General features: G+C 42.0%; 1 protein-coding gene across 1 annotated transcript in view; it reads left to right on the forward strand.

Annotated features, from left to right (window-relative positions):
* LYST (lysosomal trafficking regulator) overlaps positions 1-16,980 on the forward strand; it is a 591,077-nt gene that overhangs the window by 131,892 nt on the left and 442,205 nt on the right. The window contains exon 9 of the mRNA XM_077289098.1: positions 15,935-16,001. Coding sequence (XP_077145213.1) covers positions 15,935-16,001 — 67 coding nt within the window. The remainder of the gene's footprint in view (positions 1-15,934; positions 16,002-16,980) is intronic.

Below are 16,980 nucleotides of genomic sequence, written 5' to 3' on the forward strand. Positions count from 1 at the left end.
ATAGCCTTTTCAGAAATGACCGTACAGATAAGCGAGGGGGTGGGGTGTGTCTGTATGTAAAATCGACCTTAAAACCCATCCTGCGTGATAATATAGGTGAATCTAATGAAAATGTAAAGTCCCTGTGGGTGGAGATAAGGGGAGGGGGAAAAAATAATAAATTACTGATAGGGGTTTGTTATAAATCTCCAAAAATAATGGAAGCAATGGAGAATATCCTCGTAAAGCAAATAGATGAAGCTGCGACTCAAGGAGAAGTCATTATTATGGGGGACTTCAACTACCCTGAAATAGATTGGGGAACAGAAACCTGCAGTTCCAGTAAAGGTAATCGGTTTTTGACAACTATGAGAGACAATTACCTTTCACAACTAGTTCATGACCCAACAAGAAGGGGGGCACTGCTAGACCTAATATTAACCAACAGGCCAGACCGCATATCAAATATAAGGGTTGGGGGTCACTTGGGGAATAGTGATCACAAAATAATAAGTTTTCATGTCTCCTTTAATAAGATGTGTAGTAGAGGGGTGACAAGGACACTAAACTTCAGGAGGGCAAATTTCCAACGGATGAGAGAGGATCTTGGTGCAATTAACTGGGACGATATCCTGAGGCATAAAAATACACAAAGAAAATGGGAGACGTTTATTAGCATCCTGGATAGGACCTGTGCACAGTATATACCGTATGGGAATAAACATACTAGAAATAGGAGGAAACCAATATGGCTAAATAGAGCTGTAAGGGGCGCAATAAGGGACAAAAAGAAAGCATTTAGAGAATTAAAGGAAGTAGGTAGTGAGGAGGCATTAAATAAATACAGAAAATTAAATAAATTCTGTAAAAAGCAAATCAAGGCAGCAAAGATTGAGACAGAGAGACTCATTGCCAGAGAGAGCAAAAATAATCCCAAAATATTCTTTAACTACATAAATAGTAAGAAACTAAAAAATGATAGTGTTGGCCCCCTTAAAAATAGTCTGGGTGAAATGGTGGATGAGGATGAGGAAAAAGCCAATATGCTAAATGACTTTTTTTCATCAGTATTTACAAAAGAAAATCCCATGGCAGCCAATATGACTAGTGATAAAAATTCCCAATTAAAGGTTACCTGCTTAACCCAGCAGGAAGTACGGCGGTGTCTAAAAATCACTAAAATTGACAAATCTCCGGGCCCGGATGGGATACACCCCCGAGTACTGCAGGAATTAAGTACAGTCATTGATAGACCATTATTTTTAATCTTTAAAGAGTCCATAATAACAGGGTCTGTACCACAGGACTGGCGTATAGCAAATGTGGTGCCAATATTCAAAAAGGGGACAAAAACTGAACTCGGAAATTATAGGCCAGTAAGTTTAACCTCTACTGTGGGTAAAATCCTGGAGGGCATTCTAAGGGATGCTATACTGGAGTATCTGAAGAGGAATAACCTCATGACCCAGTATCAGCACGGGTTTACTAGGGACCGTTCATGTCAGACTAATTTGATCAGCTTCTATGAAGAGGTAAGTTCCGGACCGGACCAAGGGAGCCCAGTGGATGTAGTGTATATGGACTTTTCAAAAGCTTTTGATACGGTGCCACACAAAAGGTTGTTACATAAAATGAGAATAATGGGGATAGGGGAAAATATGTGCAAGTGGGTTGAGAGCTGGCTCAGGGATAGGAAACAAAGGGTGGTTATTAATGGAGCACATTCGGACTGGGTCGCGGTTAGCAGTGGGGTACCACAGGGGTCAGTATTAGGCCCTCTTCTTTTTAACATATTTATTAATGACCTTGTAGGGGTCATTCAGAGTAGAATTTCAATATTTGCAGATGACACTAAACTCTACAGGGTAATCAATACAGAGGAGGACAATTTTATATTACAGGATGATTTATGTAATCTAGAAGCTTGGGCTGATAAATGGCAAATGAGCTTTAATGGGGATAAATGTAAGGTCATGCACTTGGGTAGAAGTAATAAGATGTATAACTATGTGCTTAATTCTAAAACTCTGGGCAAAACCGTCAATGAAAAAGACCTGGGTGTATGGGTGGATGACAAACTCATATTCAGTGGCCAGTGTCAGGCAGCTGCTACAAAGGCAAATAAAATAATGGGATGCATTAAAAGAGGAATAGATGCTCATGAGGAGAACATAATTTTACCTCTATACAAGTCACTAGTTCGACCACACTTAGAATACTGTGCACAGTTCTGGTCTCCGGTGTATAAGAAAGACGTAGCTGAACTGGAGCGGGTGCAGAGAAGAGCGACCAAGGTTATTTAGAGGACTGGGGTGTCTGCAATACCAAGATAGGTTATTACACTTGGGGCTATTTAGTTTGGAAAAACGAAGGCTAAGGGGTGATCTTATGTTAATGTATAAATATATGAGGGGACAGTACAAAGACCTTTCTGATGATCTTTTTAATCATAGACCGGTGACAGGGACAAGGGGGCATCCTCTACGTCTGGAGGAAAAAAGGTTTAAGCATAATAACAGACGCGGATTCTTTACTGTAAGAGCAGTGAGACTATGGAACTCTCTGCCGTATGATGTTGTAATGATTGAGTCATTACTTAAATTTAAGAGGGGACTGGATACCTTCCTGGAAAAGTATAATATTACAGGGTATAGATATTAGATTCTTTGATAGGGCGTTGATCCAGGGAACTAGTCTGATTGCCGTATGTGGGGTCGGGAAGGAATTTTTTTCCCCATGGTGGAGCTTACTCTTACCACATGGGGTTTTTTTGCCTTCCCCTGGATCAACATGTTAGGGCATGTTAGGCTATGGGTTGAACTAGATGGACCTAAACTCTTCCTTCAACCTTAATAACTATGTTACTATGTTACTATATCTGAACCTGGAGAGGCAGCAGTAACCAAGCATATAGCCCGGATCTGAGCAAGATGCTGACTGACCTCTTTGCTCAGCAGCATTCACTGCGGTCGAGACTGAATGGAGGACCGAAGGAGAAGACAAGGCTTGGGATCCATCCTGTGCAGAGGAAGAATCCCTGCGCCTAGCATCCTGAATTGCTGTTTTTGTTCATTTTGCGTCCCAAAAATCGGACTAGAAAGCTATCAGAAAAGGTAATGTATCCGAAAATGGTGCCAATAAAAATATCAAATCGTCCCGCTAAAACAAGTCCTCACATAACTGTCGGATGAAATATAGAAAAATTATTGGTCTCAAAATATAGCAATGCAAAAAATAGCTTTGCAAAAAAAGCTTCTTTTAATATGTGTTAGCAGCCAAGCAGAAAAACCTGATGTAAATCTGGTATCGCTGTAATCACACCGACCGGAAGAATAGAGTCGTCTAATCACCTATACCACACAAGGAACGGAGTAAAATATAAATGAAACCAATTCCTTTTCCTGCTGTTGATTTATTCATTCTGCCTACCAAAGATGGCAGTAAGGCTCGGCGCATGGTTGTCCTGCACTCTACGCTGAACACTTGCACTAGGGTTTCCATCTCTGAAATACATGATTCAGACGGAACCCCTGGCGAAATATTTCCTATAATGAGGCAGATGGAGACACTGTGGATGCCAATTGGCCTGTGATCTGGCAGTGTCCGTCTTTTTAGGCTTGCATAAAAACGCAGTCCACCACAGTTTTGTGCAATTATGAAAAAAAGGACATCGCTGAATGGAGGTCACTCTGCTGCCTCATTATAGTGAATTGATCCTTTGGAGGTTTCATCTGAATCGTGACACTCGGAGATTTAGGTAGAAACCACAAAGTAAGTGCTCAGCGTAGAACACAGGATAAATGTGATCCCAAATGTTATGTAAAATGTTCCCAATAAAAGCTTCAACTCAATCCACAAAAAGTCCCCACTCAGATCTGTCATCTGTCAATGGAAATAAAGGGGGCTTCCACGTTACTGGTAGCACAAGCGAGATGGAAAAGAGAAATGGCTCCTGGCCACCTAAAAGAAATTCAGCAAATTTTCTGCTCCCAAATCCTAATGCCCCCTCCCTTCTGAGCCCCACAGTGTGCCTAAACCACATTTATCATCCACATGTTTGGCATTTCTGTAATAAGGAGACCCTGCCTAATTTACGGGTGCATGTATCCAGAAGCTTGAGCTGGACATAACGTACTGGTCACCACAACGTGCTGGTCCCTACAATGGCAGTTTGCAATTTTGACTTGGCAACATCCACTGCTGCTTGTTTCCGGAAAACACCCATGGAGTCAAAGTCGTCACTACATCTGTAGATAAATTCCCAAAGGGGTATAATTTCCAAAATGGAATCACTTGTGGGGGGATTCTGCTCTTCTAGCACTTAGGGGCTCTGAATATGGAATCCGCAAATTATTGTAGGAAAATCTGCTCGAGTAGGCAAATGGCGCTCCGTCCCTCACTAGTCTCGCCATGTGGCTAAGCAGTGCTGTACAGCCATATATAGGGTATTTCTACGTTCATCAGAAATTGTGGGACAAATTTTGTTGTCATTTTTTTTCATTTCCCAGTGTGAAAATGTAAAATTAGGGGCTAAAACAAAATTTTGGTAAAAATGTAATAGTTTTTTTCTTCATTGCCAAATGGTATAAAATCCTGTAACGCACCTGTGGTGTCAATATGATCACTGCACCCGTAGTTGAATTCATTGAAAGGTTTAGTTTGTAAAATGACTTTTCTTATGGGGAGTTCTGCTGTTCAGGCACCTCAGGGGCTCTGTCTATATGACATGGCACCCTCTAACCAGTCCAGCAAAACTTGAGCTCCACTATATCACTTTTTCCCTTCCAGGCTGTGCACTATGTTTCAGCAGTAGTTTTCTACCACATATGGGGTATTTTTGTACTCAGGAGAAAATGCACAACAAATTTTGGGTTCCATTTTCTCCTGTTACCCTTGTGAAAATAAAAAATTTAGGGCAAAAAATGTGATTTTTTTTTTCCCAAGGCTCTACGTTATAAACTTCTGTGAAGCACCTTTGGGTTCAAGGTGCTCACCACACATCTAGATAAATTCCTTGAGGATTCTAATTTCCAAAATGGGGTCACTTGTGGCAGGTTTCCACGGTTTAGGCACATCAGGGGCTCTCCAAACTCGACATGACACCTGCAGACTATTTCATCAAAATCTTCCTTCCAAAACGTCACTTCTTTTCTGAGCCCATACCGTGCACCTAAACAGTAGTTTTTCACTGCATATGGGTTATTTGCGTATTCAAGAGAAATTGCTATAACAAATTTTGGAGTGCATTTTCTCCTGTTTAATTTGTGAAAATAAAAATTTGGGACTAAAAGAAATTTTTTGTGGGAAAAATGTGATTTTTTTTTCAAGGCACTTTGTTACAAACTTCTGAAAAGCACCTGAGGGCTTCAAAGTTCTCACCAAACATCTAGATAAGTTAGAGGGGTCTAGTTTCTGAAATGGTGTCAGTTTTAGGAAGTTTCCACTCTGTCAGCACATTAGGCCTCTTTCACATTTCCGTCAGTACAGGGCCGTTGCAAACCGTCGGCCCGACGTACCGACGGACGTTGTGCAAAATTGTGCACAACGTGGGCAGCGGATGCAGTTTTCCGACGCATCCGCTGCCCATTCTGAAGTTCGGGGAGGAGGGGGCGGAGTTCCGGCCACGCATGCACGGTCGGAAATGGCGGATCCGATGGACGAAAAAACGTTTCCTTGAGCGTTTTTTTTTGCCACGACGGTCTGCAAAAACACGACGCATCCGTTGCATGACGGATAAGACGTGTGGCCATCCGTCGCAATCCGTCGTCAATAAAAGTCTGTGGCAAAAAAACGCATCCTGCGGGCATATTTTCAGATGATGCAGGATGGCAAAAAACGGAATTGTGAAAGAAGCCTTAGGGTCTCCAAACGCGACATGGTGTCTGGTGATTATTCCTGCAAATTTTGTATTGAAATAGTCAAATGGCACACCTTCCCTTCCGAGCCCAGGCATGCATCTAAACAGTGGTTTTCTTTCACATATTAGGTATCGGTATGCTCAGGAGAAATTGCAAATATTGGTTGTCATTTTTTCCTGTTAGTCTTGTGAAAATAACATTTTTGTGATAAAAAATTAGTTTCATTTTTTTTCTTCCACATTCTTTTTCAAACTTTTTATTGAACGTTTTAAAGTTTGTAATAAGGGAAGGAGGGGAGGAAAAGGGAATAGTGACAAAAAGGGAAAGAAGGGAACATGAAGGACCTGCAAGTCCTTAAATATACAATAAAATAACAACTATGCGAATACATAGAAACAGTACAATATTATGCTCGGGGGAATAGTTCATATCCATCTGGACCATTTTCTGGAGTATTTTTCAAATTTATTGTCAATCAGGGCCAGCTTATGTTCATAAGAGTTATGAGTGTGAATCTTATCCACAATATCCTGGAACAAAGGGGGGTCTGATCTCTTCCAATGATAAACAATAGAATTTTTGGTAATAAGGAGGATGTGAATAATAATCGCGACCAGGGATGGTGAGATTGATTGGGTATCCAGAGACAGCAGAGCCAGTTGTGGTGATAGCGTGATATCTGTAGAGTGAATTTTATTAATTAGATTAGATATATTTGTCCATAAGGGTCTGATGTACGGGCATTGCCACAACATATGGATTAAACTACCACGTAGACCACAACCCCTCCAGCAATCTGGGGAATGAGATTGATTAATTTTTGCCAGTCTGGCTGGGGTATAGTACCAGCGAGTCAAATTTTTTTTTTCTTTCACATTCTAAAAATTTCTGTAAAGCACCTGATGGGTTAATAAACTTTTTTAATGTGGTTTTGAGCATCTCGAGAGGTGCAGTTTTTAGAATGATGTCACTTTTGGGGATTTCCTGTCATATAGACCCCTAAAAGTCACTTCAAATGTAATGTGGTCTCTAAAAAAAAAAAAAAAGTTTTTGGAAATTGTTAAAAAATAAGAAATCTCTGGTCAACTTTTAACCCTTATAACTTTCTAACAACCAAAAAATGTTGTTTTAAAAATTAATGTAAAGTAGACATGAGAAGTATTATTTAGTAACTATTTTGTGTGATATAACCCTCTTATTTAACCCCTTTCTGTCATCGGACGTACTATTCCGTCCATGTGGGGTGGGCCCTAATTCCCAAGGACGGAATAGTACGTCCAGCACGATCGGCCGCGCTCACGGGGGGAGCGCGGCCGAACGCGGCCGGGTGTCAGCTGCCTATCGCAGCTGACATCCGGCACTATGTGCCAGGAGCGGTCACGGACCGCCCCCGGCACATTAACCCCCGGCACACCGCGATCAAACATGATCGCGGTGTGCCGGCGGTACAGGGAAGCATCGCGCAGGGAGGGGGCTCCCTGCGTGCTTCCCTGAGACCCCCGGAGCAACGCGATGTGATCGCGTTGCTCCGGGGGTCTCCTACCTCCTATCCCTGCAGGCCCCGGATCCAAAATGTCCGCGGGGCTGCATCCGGGTCCTGCAGGGATCACTTCCGGGTGCCGAGCAGGCTGCAGATGAAAGCTGCAGCCTGCACGGCTGTAAGTGAGATCGGAGATCTCACAGAGTGCTGTGCACACTGTGAGATCAGCGATCTGTAATGTCCCCCCCTGGGACAAAGTAAAAAAGTTAAAAAAATTCCCACATGTGTAAAAAAAAAAATAAAAAAAAAAATTCCTAAATAAAGAAAAAAAAAATATTATTCCCATAAATACATTCCTTTATCTAAATAAAAAAAACCAAACAATAAAAGTACACATATTTAGTATCGACGCGTCCGTAACGACCCCACCTATAAAACTATATCACTAGTTAACCCCTGCAGTGAACACCGTAAAAAAAAAAAAAAAAAAAAACGAGGCAAAAAACAACGCTTTATTCTCATACCGCCAAACAAAAAGTGCAATAACACGCGATCAAAAAGACGGATATAAATAAACATGGTACCGCTGCAAACGTCATCTTGTCCCGCAAAAAACGAGCCGCCATATAGCATCATCAGCGAAAAAATAAAAAAGTTATAGTCCTCAGAATAAAGCGATGCCAAAATAATTATTTTTTCTATAAAATAGTTTTTATCGTATAGAAGCGCCAAAACATAAAAAAAATGATGTAAATGAGGTATTGCTGTAATCGTACTGACCCGAAGAATAAAACTGCTTTATCAATTTTACCAAACGCGGAACGGTATAATCGCCTCCCCCAAAAGAAATTCATGAATAGCTGGTTTTTGATCATTCTGCCTCACAAAAATCGGAATAAAAAGCGATCAAAAAATCTCCCGTGCCTGAACATGTTATCAATAAAAACGTCAACTCGTTCCGCAAAAAACAAGACCTCACATGACTCTGTGGACTCAAATATGGAAAAATTATAGCTCTCAAAATGTGGTAACGCAAAAAATATTTTTTGCAATAAAAAGCTTCGTTCAGTGTGTGACAGCCGCCAATCATAAAAATCCGCTAAAAAACCCGCTATAAAAGTAAATCAAACCCCCTTTCATCACCCCCTTAGTTAGGGAAAAATAAAAAAAATTAAAAAAATGTATTTATTTCCATTTTACCATTAGGGCTAGGGTTAGGGCTAGGGTTAGGGTTAGGGTTAGGGTTGGGGCTAGGGTTGGGGCGAGGGTTGGGGCTAGGGTTAGGGTTGGGGCTAGGGTTAGGGTTGGGGTTAGGGTTGGGGCTAGGGTTAGGGCAGGGGCTAGGGTTAGGGCTGGGGCTAGGGTTGGGGCTAGGGTTAGGGTTGGGGCTAGGGTTAGGGTTGGGGCTAGGGTTAGGGTTAAGGCTACAGTTAGGGTTGGGGCTAAAGTTAGGGTTAAGGGTTGGGGCTAAAGTTAGGGTTAGGGTTTGGACTACATCTACGGTTGGGAATAGGGTTGGGATTAGGGTTAGGGGTGTGTCTGGGTTAGAGGTGTGGTTAGGGTTACCATTGGAATTAGGGTTAGGGGTGTGTTTGGATTAGGGTTTCAGTTATAATTGGGGGGTTTCCACTGTTTAGGCACATCAGGGGCTCTCCAAACGCGACATGGCGTCCAATCTCAATTTCAGCCAATTCTGCGTTGAAAAAGTAAAACAGTGCTCCTTCCCTTCCAAGCTCTCCCGTGCGCCCAAACAGGGGTTTACCCCAACATATGGGGTATCAGCGTACTCGGAACACATTGGAGAACAACTTTTGGGGTCCAATTTCTCCTGTTACCCTTGGGAAAATACAAAACTGGAGGCTAAAAAATAATTTTTGTGGAAAAAAAATATTTTTTATTTGCATGGCTCTGCGTTATAAACTGTAGTGAAACAATTGGGGGTTCAAAGCTCTCACAACACATCTAGATGAGTTCCTTAGGGGGTCTACTTTCCAAAATGGTGTCACTTGTGGTGGGTTTCTACTGTTTAGGTACATTAGGGCCTCTGCAAATGCAATCTGAGGCCTGCAAACCATTCCATCTAAGTCTGCATTCCAAATGGCGCTCCTTCCCTTCCGAGCCCTCCCATGCGCCCAAACAGTGGTTCCCCCCCACATATGGGGTATCAGCGTACTCAGGACAAATTGGACAACAACTTTTGGGGTCCAATTTCTCCTGTTACCCTTGGGAAAATACAAAACTGGGGGCTAAAAAATAATTTTGGGGTGAAAATGTTTTTGTTTTTTTTCACGGCTATGCGTTATAAACTGTAGTGAAACACTTGAGGGTTCAAAACTCTCACAACACATCTAGATGAGTTGCTTAGGGGGTCTACTTTCCAAAATGGTGTCACTTGTGTTTTTTTTTTACTGTTTAGGTACATTAGGGCTCTGCAAACGCAATGTGACGCCTGCCGACCATTCCATCTAAGTCTGCATTCAAAATGGCGCTCCATCCCTTCCGAGCCCTCCCATGCACCCAAACAGTGGTTCCCCCCCATATATGGGGTATCAGCGTACTCAGGACAAATTGGACAACAACTTTTGGGGTCCAATTTCTCCTGTTACCCTCAGGAAAATACAAAACTGGGGGCTAAAAAAAAATTTTTGTGGGAAAAAAATGTTTGTTTTATTTTTACGGCTCTGCATTATAAACTTCTGTGAAGCAGTTGGTGGGTCAAAGTGCTCACCACACCTCTAGATAAGTTCCTTAGGGGGTCTACTTTCCAAAATGGTGTCACTTGTGGGGGGTTTCAATGTTTAGGCACATTAGTGGCTCTCCAAATGCAACATGGTGTCCCACCTCAATTCCTGTCAATTTTGCATTGAAAAGTCAAACGGCGCTCCTTCCCTTCCGAGCTCTCCCATGCGCCCAAACAGTGGTTTACCCCCACATATGGGGTATCAGCGTACTCAGGACAAATTGTACAACAACTTTTGGGGTCCAATTTCTTCTCTTACCCTTGGGAAAATAAAAAATTGGGGGTGAAAAGATAATTTTTGAGAAAAAATATGATTTTTTATTTTTACGGTTCTGCATTATAAACTTCTGTGAAGCACTTGGTGAGTCAAAGTGCTCACCACACCTCTAGATAAGCTCCTTAGGGGGTCTACTTTCCAAAATGGTGTCACTTGTGGGGGGTTTCAATGTTTAGGCATATCAGGGGCTCTCCAAACGCAACATGGTGTCCCATCTCAGTTCCAGTCAATTTTGCATTGAAAAGTCAAATAGCGCTCCTTCGCTTCCGAGCTCTGTCATGCGCCCAAACAGTGGTTTACCCCCACATATGGGGTATTGGCGTACTCAGGACAAATTGTACAACATCTTTTGGCGTCCATTTTCTTCTGTTACCCTTGGTAAAATAAAACAAATTGGAGCTGAAGTAAATTTTGTGTGAAAAAAAAGTTAAATGCTCATTTTTATTTAAACATTCCAAAAATACCTGTGAAACACCTGAAGGGTTAATAAACTTCTTGAATGTGGTTTTGAGCACCTTGAGGGGTGCAGTTTTTAGAATGGTGTCACACTTGGGTATTTTCTATCATATAGACCCCTCAAAATTACTTCAAATGAGATGTGGTCCCTAAAAAAAAAATGGTGTTGTGAAAATGAGAAATTGCTGCTCAAATTTTAACCCTTATAACTCCCTAACAAAAAAAAATTTTGGTTCCAAAATTGGGCTGATGTAAAGTAGACATGTGGGAAATGTTACCTATTAAGTATTTTGTGTGACATATCACTGTGATTTAATTGCATAAAAATTCAAAGTTGAAAAATTGCAAAATTTTCAAAATTTTCGCCAAATTTCAGTTTTTTTCACAAATAAACGCAGGTAATATCAAAGAAATTTTACCACTATCATGAAGTACAATATTTCACGAGAAAACATTGTCAGAATCACCGGGATCCGTTGAAGCGTTCCAGAGTTATAACCTCATAAAGGGACAGTGGTCAGAATTGTAAAAATTGGCCCGGTCCATAACGTGCAAACCACCCTTGGGGGTGAAGGGGTTAAGGCAATACAAATTAAAAATTTGAAAACTGCCAAATTTCAGTTTTTTCCACAAATAAACGCAAGTCATATTAAAGAAATGTTACCGCTATCATGAAGTACAATATGTCACGAAAAATCAAAGTTATCACCTCATAAAGTGACACTGATCAGAATTGTAAAATTTGGCCTGGTCATGAAGGAAATTCATGAAGGCCACATTCTAAAATATTTATTCTTAAATAAACATTTATAGAGCTCTTATTACCTGATCAAAAGTGGCCAATTTTTACTTTTAGATTTATTCCAGTTTATTTTCATTAAGTATTGCTTTTTTTTTGTAAATCCACCATATGACTCCATGGTGAATTTACAAAAAAGCAAAGATTTCGTTACTTAACCACTTTATAACCATTTTTTAGGGACCACATTACATGTGAAGTGACTTTGAGGCATCTATATAACAGAAAATACCCAAAAGGGACACTATTCTAAAAATTGCACCACTCCAGGTACTCAAAGCCACATTCAAGAAGTTGAACCCTTCAGGTGCATAACATGAATTTTTGAAATGTGGAAGGAAAAAATTAACACTTAATTTTTTTTTCACAAAAAAATTCATTTTAGACCCAATTTTTTTATTTTCACAAGGGTAACAGGAAAAACAGAGAAATGTCACACAAAATAGTTAATAAATAACATTTTCCACATGTCTACTTTACATCAGCACAGTTTTTTAAACAACATTTTTTTTCTGTTAGGGGGTGTCAGATAGCCCTCCCTGAGTGTGTTGGGGGACACACGTTTGGCAACAGAATGAAAGCACACAGGCACAGTTTCTCACATAAACAGTCTATTCTGGTTTATTTAGACTCATAAACCGCATAACATAAAGTCCGTTACATCACATTTTGTACGACTTCAACTCACAGTCACTAAACACGCCAGACTTCTCACTTCATCCAGTTACCATGGGTGACCACACAATTCATAAACATCCATGGAACATCATAGGCACTAACAGTCTGTTCCACTGGCAGATACTCGTCTGCCCATAACCCCCTTTATCTGGAGTTACCTTACCTCCTGTAACTCCTGTCAGTCCTTTCTCCTGGGAAAGCTGCCTTACTGGGATCACTGTCCTTGTGACCAGGGCACTCCTGACAGTCCAGACCCGCAGAAGGATGGTAGCTTCCCCAATGCAGTGCCGTCACAGACTCTGCACATACGGCCTCTCCATGTGCTTATTCAGGAAGTCCACTCAGGTCCATGGCCTCACCATGTGCTTTCTAGGAATCCTACTCCCTGGATCTTCCAACACAGGCCATCTGGGACCTTACCCTCTGACCATTCAGGTCCATACACTCTGATCATGTGACCAGACCTCAGTCACATTTTATCACTAGCCACTCCCATAGGTGGGAGGTGTGTGGTTAGCCAGACCCTAACAGCTCTCCAACTAAACCTGTAAGCCTCCCTTTGAAACTAAACAAATACTTGTGGGAATACAAGTCCCAGAACAACATCATTTCGGGCTTACAGCGCAGAGGACCTCCTCTGCGACACATACCGGCCATTTACAATAATGCCAGTCACTGTCTCACCATCACAGTTACACCTGCGACTGCCATGCACTACCATGGCCTCAATACGCCTCCGTGCATATTCTGAGGAGAACATTCAGTGCCCCCTAGGGTTAAAAGTTGACCAGTGATTTCTCATTTTTACAACAAAGTTTACAAAACCATTTTTTTAGGGACCACCTCACATTTGAAGTCACTTTGAGAAGTCTACATGGCAGAAAATACCTATAAGTAACACCATTCTAAAAGCTGCTCCCCTCAAGCTAATCAAACCCACATTCAAGAGGTTTATTAACTCATCAGGTGTTTCACAGGTGCAGAAGCAACGTGGAAGGAAAAAATGAACATTTAACTTTTTAGTCACAAAAATGATTTTTTTTGCAGCAAGTTTTTTTATTTTCTCAAGGGTAAAAGGAGAAAATGGACAGAGAAAGTCGTTGTACAATTTCTCCTGAGTACGCCGATACCCCATATGTGGGGGAAAACTATTGTTTGGGCGCATGGCAGAGCTCGGAAAGGAAGGAGCGCCGTTTGACTTTCAAGCCAAAATTGCCTGGAATTGATATTGCACGCCATGTCGCGTTTGGAGTGCCCCTGATGAGCCTAAATAGTCTAAACCCCCACAAATGACCCCATTTTGGAAACTAGACCCCCCATGTAACTTATCTAGGTGTGGAGAACAATTTGAACCCCCAAGTGTTTCACTAAAGTTTATAATGCCCGGGCGTGAAAATAAAAAATCATATTTTTTCCACAAACCTGATCTTTTAGTCCCCAATTTTTTTATTTTCCCAAGGGTAACAGGAGAAATTGGATCCCAAATGTTGTTGTCCAATTTGTCCTGAGTACGCTGATACCCCATATGTGAGGGGAAAACCACTGTTTGGGCGCACGGCAGAGCTTGGAAGGGAAGGAGCGCCGTTTAACTTTTTGAAACCAAAATTGGCTGGAATTGAGATCGGACGCCATGTCGCGTTTGGTGAGCCCCTGATGTGCCTAAACAGTGGAAACCCCCTACAAATGACCCCATTTTGGAAACTAGACACCCCCAAGGAACTTATCTAGATGTGTGGTGAGCACTTTGACCCCCCCCCCCAAGTGTTTCACTAAATTTTATAACGCCCGGGCGTGAAAATAAAAAAATTATATTTTTCCCACAAAAATGATCTTTTAGTCCCCAATTTTTAATTTTCCCAAGTGAACTGTTTCACTTATCAAAGTTCGGCGGCTGCTGGATGTGTGCACGGGGGTGGCGCAGGAGGGGTGAGAAAGAAAAGTGTGAACAGCAGGCACAAGCTCTGATAAGTGAACTGCATCGCTTATCAAAGTTTGGTGGCTGCTGGATGTGCGCACGGGGGTGGCGCAAGGGGGGTGAAAAAGAAAAATGGAAAACAGCAGGCACGAGCTCTGATAAGTGAACTGTGTCACTTATCAAAGTTCGGCGGCTGCTGGATGTGCGCACGGGGGTGGTGCAGGGGGGGGGGGTGAAAAAGAAAAATAGAAAACAGCAGGCACAAGCTCTGATAAGTGAAATGCATCACTTACCAAAGTTCGGCGGCTGCTGGATGTGCGCACAGGGGTGGCGCAGGGGGGTGAAAAAGAAAAATGGAAAAAAGCAGGCTGCTGGATGTGATGGAAAGGGTGGTGAGAAAGAAAAACGAGCACGAGTGTTGATCGGTGAACTGCGTCACTAATCAGTGCTCGGCGGCTGTTAAATGTGTGCACAGAGACGGCGCAAAGGGGGGGTGGAGGGGGTAAAAAGAGGAGGGAAGGGGGGGATGAGGGGATTGGGGTGAATGAAGAGAGATCGGGCAGAGATCAGGAACCAAAACACTTACGGATGTAGTCTCTCTTCTTTCGTCTGTCTTCAGCAGGGATTGTGGTGTCACAGGCTTCTGTGGCACCACAAGGCCCAGCACAGCGGGAGATTCAGCAGTGTAGCTGCTCTGCAGAAATCCTCAGCTAGTGTGAGGACCTGCAGAGCTGTCACAGACAGGTCACAGAGCGGTCACACCTATCATGTGAGCTCTGATCGTAGGCAGGTCACCAGCAGGTCACAGTGCAGTCACACCGCGGCTGTGCCCTGTGATTGGCGCGATCAACGATTACATCGATTGCACCAGTCAGCAGCTGCAGGCCATACCTGGTGTTTCCTAGGCACCGGCCCAGGATCGGTGCTATTACAGCACCAATCTTAGGCAGGTCACCGGCAGGGCACAGTGTAGTAACATCACAGTTGTGTCCTGCGACCTATGTGATCGTCAATGGCGCCAATCTGAGCCCTTTTCGCTGATACCTGGCTTTGCCAGGCACCAGCCTAGAATCGAGTACATCGGTACTCGATCCTAGGCTGGAACATCACTGTTTAAGCCAATCTGATTGGTTGAAACAATGAGAGAGGCTGCGATTGGCTGTTAAGAATTGAATAGCCAATCACATTGATCGTGAGTGCGGATGGGCGGAGACACCTCCCATGATGCTGACACCATCTTCCTACAGGTAAGATGGCGCTGGAATTTTAATGTGATCACCATGACTTCGGGCGCAGTGTCGCATTAAAGATATGACGTACCATGGTCAGACAGGCCCAGGTCACCTGGACGGGATAGTACATCAGATGTCAGAGAGGGGTTAATGTTGGTAACTCACCAAGATAAATGAACAGAAGGATGGAGTCAGCCTGGTGCCTGCAGCAGATGGAAGTAACAGAGCGAGAGAGCAGACGCCACTTAAAAACAAAGTTCTCTTGAGACCTGATACTGACAGTGGCACACGGTAACACCACTGCAGTGCACTAAATATTGAGTGTGTGCAGGCAGGCGCCCACATGCTTTCTGTCTATTAACAAAAATTAAAGGGCCACCAGTCTCAAAACCCGGTCCAGTGAACCACTATTGTCATTTTGCTGATGGGTTGAAAAGTTGATGCAAACTATAAAAGTTTAGCCTAAGATGGTAACCATGTGTACACTTCTAAATTTGTTTGATGTTTCTTCTGTTTTTAGGGAGCAACAAAATTTTTGCTAAGAGGATTTCAATTTCTTTTCACAAGCACTGATTTCTTAGTCCAAGGTTAGTAATGTGTTGTAATTTAATATTTTAAGGGTTTGTACCCAGTGTAGAAGTTATCCTCAAAGGAATGGATTCCTGGTTGCTGAAGAATAACTTCTAAATTTGGTACAAACACTTTATATTACAGATGTAAATATTCATTACTGTAGTTTTGTAATGCTAGAATGTGAATTTACTGTGCCTTGTAGAGTTCCTTTAACAAGCTGTGACATGTGAAATAAAAGAATTGCATTTTCCTGCAATTAACCCTTAAAGAGTAAAAATAGTTTTAATTCTATGCTGTGGCATGTAAAAGTTTGGGCACCCCTGGTCAAAATTACTGTCATTGTGAACAGTTAAGCAAGTTGAATATTAAATCATTTCTGAAAAGCCTAAAGTTTAAGAGGACACTTTTCCTTTGTATTTTAGACAATAAAAAAATTGTAATTTTTTACATTTTAAAAATTACACAAAGGAAAATGGGCCAATGCAAAAGTTTGGGCACCCTTGGAGATTTGTTTGCTCAGATAACTTTTACCAAGGTTTCAGACCTTATTTAGCCTGTTAGGGTGGTTATGGCTTGTTCTCTATCATCGTTAGAAGAGGCCAGGTGATGCAAATTTCCCAGCTTTATAAAAAAATAGCCTCCTCTTGCCTGGTGCCAAAAAACAGCTGAAAACAAAAATGGTGAAGGCCCACAAATCAGGAGAAAGCTATAAGAAGATAGCAAAGCATTTTCAAGGTACCCTTTACTGACTTTGGCGTTGTGGTACATACAGTGCCTTGCGAAAGTATTCAGCCCCCTTGAATTTTTCACCTTTTCCCACATATTATGCTTCAAACATAATGATACCAAATGTAAATTTTAGGTGAAGAATTAACAACAAGTGGAACACAATTTTGAAGTTGAACGAAATGTATTGGTTATTTTAAATTTTTGTGGAAAATCAAAAACTGAAAAGTGGGGTGTGCAATATTATTTGGCTTATTTAACTTAATA

Source organism: Ranitomeya variabilis, chromosome 2 (genome assembly GCF_051348905.1).
Source record: "Ranitomeya variabilis isolate aRanVar5 chromosome 2, aRanVar5.hap1, whole genome shotgun sequence".
In the NCBI taxonomy this organism is placed as follows: domain Eukaryota; kingdom Metazoa; phylum Chordata; class Amphibia; order Anura; family Dendrobatidae; genus Ranitomeya; species Ranitomeya variabilis.